At 36.4% G+C, this 8,153-nt stretch overlaps 1 protein-coding gene across 1 annotated transcript; it reads left to right on the forward strand.

Annotated features, from left to right (window-relative positions):
- The first annotated feature begins 461 nt into the window (after positions 1-461).
- On the forward strand, positions 462-4,710 carry LOC140785741 (uncharacterized). The gene is made up of 4 exons (XM_073133716.1): positions 462-688; positions 894-996; positions 1,076-1,152; positions 4,497-4,710. Exons 1-4 carry the CDS (start codon positions 582-584, stop codon positions 4,573-4,575), a joined length of 366 nt encoding a protein of 121 aa, XP_072989817.1. The 5' UTR covers positions 462-581; the 3' UTR covers positions 4,576-4,710.
- The last annotated feature ends 3,443 nt before the right edge of the window (positions 4,711-8,153 follow it).

Consider the following 8,153-nt stretch of genomic DNA (forward strand, 5'->3'; position numbering starts at 1 on the left):
GGGCATTAAACCATTTATTTGATGCCAAAATACTCTCACTTGGGAAATGACTGAATAAGTCCAAAATACAAGTGTCATTCCAAGTTTAATTGCAGATTAATTCAGAAACATTATAAACCATGTTAACTAGGTTCATATTAACACTTATACTTCTTGTTCCAAGGATCGATAGCCTCATACCTGTCTAAATCAGTCGGAACCGGATGTACTTATGTTTATTCAAGGCCTATAAGGCCCTTTTGTTCACCAACAGGTAGCGACAGACACTAGAGGTTCCTAATGACTAGGCCCCCATAGGTTTGGTAATGAGATTTCCAACCGATTAGGTGGAGCCCGTGCTTGTCCGAAAGGAACTTTGTAGCCGTTTTTTAACATTCTTAACATCTTTTCTCTCACCTTTTTCGGCACAATAATAATAGCAATAGTAATAATATAAATAAATAGAATACTTGAAGAACTTCTTAGTTAAAAGTTAGAATATGTTAAAGGTATTCCCGATGGTGAGTCTGGAATCCTTTTTCGTTGTGTGAGTGTGACCCAACCAAGGCGTAGTCTACGACGAAGGGAAGAAGAAGAAGACGATGCCTCTTTGCTCGTGCTTCGGGCCTTCGAAGGCAGAGAGGCGCGAAGCAGACCGCCTCGAATCCCAAGAAGCCCGCGCTAAAGCCGCTGAAGCCGCTCAAAGGAGGCAATTTTTTGCCCTAATCTCCCCTTCTATCTCTGTCCCCACAATGATTCCTATGCAAATCATTGGCCAATCCCTTTTGATAAAGTTTTTAATTATCTGAAACCGAATAGAATCGGATTTATTCTCTCCCTTATGATTGAAGAAGTGATAGGTTCTATAAGATCATGGAGAATTCTGCGTTTGACCTTAAGAAGATTGGTTGCAGGCAAGAGGAATACGAAAAGTCGGCGGCTGGGAGGGCAGCTCGAAAGCAGATGGCGGCGGCGAAGCAATCTAATGTATCGGATAAAGGGGAGCCGGTTCTCAAGGTGAGAAGGTTCTTGTACGTTAGAAATTTTAGATTGGTTTGGTTAGGTTTTTTTTCTCTTTTAATCTTCTGCTGAATAGAAAGTTGGGGTTTATGTCGTGATTGCAGTGGCAGATGGGATGAATGCTGGCTTCTTTTGGCAATTATCTGTAAATATGTAAGTGCTTGAGATCCTTTTGGTCTCATGATGCAATCTATGTAGTTACTGGTTGACTCTAGTTGTGAAATTCTTTTCTTTCTGGTGAAGCTGGATACTAGTGTTGCTTATATCATGTGGCTACTTATATCAATTTAGTATCTGATAGTCGATTAGTTTTGTATGAACTGCTTACGTTCAAATTTGATATAATTGCTGCAAGATGTTCCCCTTTATTGATCACTGGTCATGGATAGTGGTAAAATGATTCTTGATAAATATAATATGGATTCTTATGATACGATATTTGTGCTAAGTGAAAAAACTTGTAGACATGCGGATATATCTATAAGAACCCTAGGCACGATTCTCAACCCTTTTGCTTAAGTAAAATTGCGGAATAATAATTAACGAATAAAGCAAAGATAAACACCAAATTTTTTGGTGGAAAAACTTTAAATAGTAAAAAACAATGGATCCAAACTCGAACCAAAACTAATCACTAAAAATTATAGCGGTTAACAAAAAGCTTATAGATCATTCACCGATTCTCACGACTCAATCTATACCAACCTTGTTCGATAGACTCCGCGATACACTGCTTTCATAATAAGTGTTTCAAATCTCAATGGCCCTCGAGATTCATTCTTCCGTCTCAGTGACCCTCAAGACATAGTTCTTTCGGATATGATGTAAATGCGTGAGATAAAAATGATAGAACACATTTTGTCTAAAGTAGAGAAGTGATCTCCAATAGCCTCCAAAAGATGATCTATTGATTATAGATGGTATTTTTAGGATTAGATTAAACCCTTTTATATACCTCCTAGAGATAATATAAATATCTCTTGTAATCAATGACCGACCTCATCTAGGATTAGGGTATCCCAACCCTTTTATATCTTATAAAGATAAAGTCAAAAAGTTTTGCGACCGCATTCAAATGGCCTCCAAGTGCGTTCGAATACCAAAAGATGTTCTCTGTATGTATGAACGTACTACAAACAACTGTAGGGTGCGTTCGAATAGCAGAATAGATAGTTGAATACAGAGTGGTCATTTCTGTGCCCTTGAGTATTTTTTTTATACTACTCAAATCTTTATAATACCGTTTGAGCACTTCAATAAAATTTTAACTTCAAAATCAATTTTTCACATCAATATTCTTAATCAAATATTTCATACTTTGTGTATATGTTCATACATAAAATTTAGACATATTACATGAATATAAATTATGTTTTGAAATATAATTTGTTAATTACATAAGTACAAATAAAACCTAAGCCAAGTAATTCCAGATATTGAGTCCAAGCATTAGTTGAAGACTCTTTACCTAATTGGGTTGTTGTAGAAGGATGTCGATAAGGAAGAGAAGTCAAGGAAGGATTTGAATTAAATGGTAAATTTTGATAATGAGACTAAGATATCCTCATGCCTATAAAAGCAAAAGGAAAAGAACTTTCATATTAAGCAAGTGGCATGAGGGCATTGATGGCATATTGTCGGCATGGTGCACGCTGAGCAGCACCGAGCTATGCTGCTCAAACTTCTTGTCATATTGTGCACACTAGATGACAAGGATATGGGTTAGAGTTGGCGAGAGCAACTAAAGCCCTTCACTTGGATACTTTGCTGAGATCGTCTTAGATTCTCTTGTCAGAACTCAGAAATTGAAGACAGCTCAATCCAGTCACTGAGTTTGTTAAGCTATAGGAAGATGAAAAGATAAACCCTCAACCTCAATAAGTAATGGTTCTATCATTGGACTGGATCCAAAACTCTAACTTTCGCTTGACCCTATCTAGTAAGTTAGGCCTTACTATGTTTTTAGAACCCTAAACATCTGCCCTTTGCACAAGCATTCATTGAGCTAAGAATTTGCTCTAGAGGGGGCAAAATCTATTGACAGATTCTACGCATTGTCGTGAGGAGATTGTATGCACTAATGATATTAACTGTTTCTTTGATAGTCATCTTTTGGAGGCTATGCTTAGAAAGTTATCCGGAGTCATATGTAAGATATTTTACAATACAATCAAAAGGGAGACTTTGCACAGTAGTTTTACTATTTGATATATTTGGTCAGCGAACATTGTTTAGTGTGCCTATGTCTATCTACTCGTGTAGAAAGAATTGTTGATCTGAAACTGGGGGAATTTAGACATTCAATAATATGGGGAGCTGTGGATTTCTTGTAGACATCTCTTATCTAATATCTTGTTATTAGAAAAGAGCTGCATCTGAACAAACAAATTTGGTGCGTTCAAACAGTTCTTATCTTCAAATAAAAATCATGTCAATAATGTGTACACATCTGTAGACTTGTATATTTGAGATCACATCAGTAGTTAGCTTCTGCATTCCAGATCACATTTGTAATTTTAGTACATTCATAGGCTTATATATTTGAGATCACATCAGTAATTATATTCTACATTTCAGATCACATTCATAATTTTAGTATATCCAGTACCTTATACATTTCAGATCAAACAATGTTTCTGATACATCTATAGGCTTGTAAATCTATCTATCTATATATATAGGATTCATGTAGAGGCATACTTGATTAAGATCCCTTTACAAAAGCTTAATTAATGAAGGTTGCTTTCCACGATTGATGTTGTGATGGGTGTAATAGGGACTTCAGAACTCTACTTGAGATAACAGGAAATGATAAAATCTAGTAATCTTTCAGGATAATGCTACATAATGATCATGCAGACTATTAGCAGTAGCAGCAATGATATATATTTGTTGTTTTGGGGATAGTTTTCTGGAGTGATTTTCTGTATGATCAGATCAAATCCTCCATTAAGACATAGTATTCTAACACGGTAACACAACATGGGCACTCGTATCATAAATATTCTCTAACAGATAGTATATTAATGGTCATATTGATGATGTATTGGTTATTTACTTGTCCTCTGAGCTAAGGTAGCCATCTAAAAATGCTCCTGTTAATCTAACCATTTCCTTCAACCAAATGAGAAGTGATGTCAGCTTCTTGAATCAAATTGGAGTCTCCCATCATGTATGATATGACCCCAGAGTATTGAGTAATGGATGGCATGACTCAATGTTTTGGTTCTATGCTTCCATCCCGGCTATGACAAGTAATTTGCAGAGTAACCTTATAAATTGCATAATTTGAATTATTAATATCTTGTGTGAAAAATTGTAGGCAGAAGAACCTAAAGTGCATTATCAGCGGCTCTTTTTAACATATAGTACATTCTACATTGCAACTATATACAAGATGACTATTTAATCTTTTCATGATTTGTATCTGTTACATGATATGCATTGAGCTCTCTCCTAGAATTCCTTGCGTTATTAACTATGTTGGTTTTGCTCAGGTTGAAAAGCTGTTATCATACTCCTGTGATGGCTTATGCTACTGTCAGGTGCGCGGGAATACAATTGGCTGCGTTCTAATATGTGGATATTGGATGTTTTTTTCATCATAAGAAGTGAGGAATAATTTAAGGAGCATTTGCTTATTCCCTTGTAAATACCCAATTAAGTGTGATGTGGGATTTCTGAATGTAATAAATGCTTTTCTTCAGTTTAGCATGTTGTGCCACTACCATTTAGCCTATAGTCCATGAGCATACTGCATCTACAGGAGGTTCCTTGATGCGACTCCACCAAGGACAGCAGCAGGAGTTCGAATGCGATGCTCACCATTGGCCAGGGCAGGTCCATATCGAACTCAATCGAGCTGTGGGGTTACCTGCGAGTATTTTGGAGTGGTGCACACCAGCCTTCTCAAGTGTGCATCCACACAGGTAAGGTCTCTCAATGAGGTTGATCTAATGATCAATTAATGGATGAGATTTAAGGATGGACTTTTAGGGACTACACGAGGTTGTCGGGCGGTGTTTGGATTGAATGAAAAATCGTGGAAAGGTGCAGCTATGTGGTAGGATTATTTAGGGTTTAGATACAATAGATGATAAATGAATTAAAGCTAGGGTTAATGTAAGTGATGCTGGAATGTGAATAATGGCTCTGGTAGGGTTGTGCATGGTGAGAAAATGGGAAAACCGCTAAGATGAGAGGGTGGCAAAGGTAGAGAGAGATTTGCTAGAAGATAGAAAGAGCTAGAGATAGAGAGTAGGTTGCACAGGCCGAGAAATAATATTGCCGCAAGATTTGCTACAAGATGGCTAGAGATAGAGATAAAGAGATTGAGAAAGATAAATTCATTTAATTCATAAGCATGCCTATAATACAAGTCATAATACAGTATTTATAGAAAATACAAAAAGTTCTAAAATCAAATAAGAAACAAACATTTAAACCTATCTAACTAGTAATTATATTTCTCTCAAATTGTAACTTCATTCTGCTCCAAATAAAGTCTGAATCTAAAGGAAGTGAATAAGAAAAACGTAGATCATAACATCACTAATCTAATCCTTCTTACAGATGTTGTACGAATATTTTATTATTATTTTAGAAACTACGCAGATTGTAAATTCTTGCAATTCAAGGGCTCAAATTTATTTCTAGCTCAAGCTCAATTTTGATTATAATCATATCAAATCCACAGTACTTCTATTCATATTGGCCTCAAGGTAAATCACAATCTCTGTTTAGGAATCCTCATATAGCTCATTCTCCATTGAATCCAACTTGTTCAAGCAAGTTACTAACTCGCTCGGATCAAGCTATTGCGATAGTGCATCCGCAGCTCAACTCTTCATTCCCTTTTTATATATTATTTTATACTCGTATCTAAGTAATTTGGATCCATCTCACTGTTGTTGCAATGCATATATCTACTGACCCAAAACGTAAGGTAAACTTTAATGGTTTGTGCAAATAACAAAGCGGCGACAGATTAAATACGAACGCTACTTTATGATAGCACGAACAGTAGCCAACATCTCTCGCTCATACTTAGATAGTTGCCGAGATTTATGTGAGAGAGCCTTGCTGAGATAAGCCACAAGTTGACATTCCATGAGCACGGCTCCAATACCAACTCCCAAAGCATTGCATTTAATAACGCATGCCTTCAAAAAATTTAGCAAGAAAATGGAAACAGAGGTCATAGTTATTTTCAACTTCTTAAAAACATCTCGTGTTTTGTCCATCCATCTAAATTCACTCTTCTTTAATAAGAATGTCAATGGGACAGCAATCTAATTATACCATTTGATAAATCGATAAAAGTAGCCCGTAAGACAAAGAAAACCACGTTGGTCCCTCAAATTTGTCAATAATGGCCATCTCACCATGTTCACAATTTTCTTAAGTCCGTCTCAATTCCTATGGCTTAAATAGTATGTCCAAGATAATCTATTCTCGTTGATCCCAAAGGCACTTGGACATCTTCACATGTAAATGGTTTGGTGGATTAGCTAACGCCCCCTTACAATGACTCAAGTGCTCCTCCTAGGTAAAACTATACATCAAGATATCATCAAAAATACAAGTAAATACTGATAGAGGGCTAAAGATATCATTCATTAGTCCTTCATAGATCACCAATTCATTGGTAAGGCCATATGCATATATTAATGGTTTTTGTCGTGGGTGCGAAAAGCCTAGTGTTGCTAGTACGAAAGAAAGATGAGACTTGACAATTTGTGTAGACTACCGAGTAATGAACGCATCATCATCAAAGACTGATATCCAATGCCGATGATAGAAGATTTATTAGATGAGTTATCAGTGGTGTCATATTCTCCAAATTAGATTTGAGGGTCGGATATTGTCAAATTTGAGTGCTGATCCCACTAGCAACCAACTTAGTAATTTCTTCCTTTTGGATGTGCGAGTAGTAGTATGGTCGCACATTTGTCAATCATGTATCGAGCACAATCTCATTTCAGTGATCATGAGATCTAGCCATTGATAAACTCTTCAGCACATCAAATACCTCGCAAATTCCTACCATACATAAGATAGATCAGCGTGTAAAACATTGACAAGTTGCTCCATCAAGGGACCCTTGATCAACTTTATGAAATAGCTACTACATTGGTTTGGGCAAGCTGTTCAATAAATGTATTGCTGCACCTGAATTTGATCTCTCAATTTTGTATTGTTCTCAATGGTGGCATTTAAACTAGTGTAGGTTCGACCTCCAATCCTATTTTTTGAATCATCTTCTCATTGAGAAAAATTATTAGTACTTCCACCTTTAATGTGAATGCGAACTGTATAATTCTTCACTGTTCTTCCATCTATATAATTCGCGATGCAGTAGACCCTAGATATGCATGCAGGAAGATCCTCAACATAGATTCCCTCCTCCACATCCCCAATTTCTTCAATGACCTCTTTCTCTTATCCATCTTCTTCATATGCCTTAGCCCCAATCTCAATGCCAACCGGCTCCCCTATCAATATTATTGTTGCTAGTCCAACACATTTGTGCCTTGGGATAATTTACTCGTTGCAATAAAAGTACAAACATTTGGCTCTTTACTCCTTCACTTGCGCTACTATAAAGCGTCATGTCAAAGGTCGTAAAGGATCTCTATAAGTCTCTAAACTAACCCTAGCCACGAGTGATCACACTAAAGCTTGTGTGAACACAGTTGTCACAATGGCCGCACCATTATGGTCGCAAATGGGCTGGTCTACCTCATATGTATGTCCCTATCCAAGATATTTTTCATCCCGTCTTTAATACCAGAAGTTTTTCCCATATCATTGTGCTATGTGGAAGGCATCTGCAAGCGAAGTACGTCAAGCTACCCTGACTTTAGCTTGAATATAAAGACGGAGTTTGCTAATGAAAGTATTTCAAAGAGTGAAGTCTTAGTCATCTCTCAATAAATTTGGACAGAAGTAATTTGAAGAAGTTTGGAGAGAATCATCTCGAAGTCCGAACAAAAAATAATTAATTAAACATATCTAAACTAACTATCATATATATATATATATATATATATATATCCCTTAGATTTTAACTTCATTCTGCCCCATATAAAATCTCAATCTAAAAAAAGTCTTAGTACGAAAAATATAGATCATGATATTAATGGTCTAATATT

This window comes from Typha latifolia, chromosome 4 (genome assembly GCF_019914945.1).
Source record: "Typha latifolia isolate L0001 chromosome 4, TyphaL0001v2, whole genome shotgun sequence".
NCBI classification, from domain to species: Eukaryota; Viridiplantae; Streptophyta; class Magnoliopsida; order Poales; family Typhaceae; genus Typha; species Typha latifolia.

Excerpts from the sequence above, each read along its gene's own strand:
- LOC140785741 (XM_073133716.1), top strand. The coding sequence starts at position 582 with ATGCCTCTTTGCTCGTGCTTCGGGCCTTCGAAGGCAGAGAGGCGCGAA. Across the intron at positions 997-1,075 it reads AAGGGGAGCCGGTTCTCAAG|AAAGTTGGGGTTTATGTCGT; the intron begins GTGAGAAGGTTC and ends TCTGCTGAATAG. Across the intron at positions 1,153-4,496 it reads TGGCAATTATCTGTAAATAT|GTTGAAAAGCTGTTATCATA; the intron begins GTAAGTGCTTGA and ends GGTTTTGCTCAG.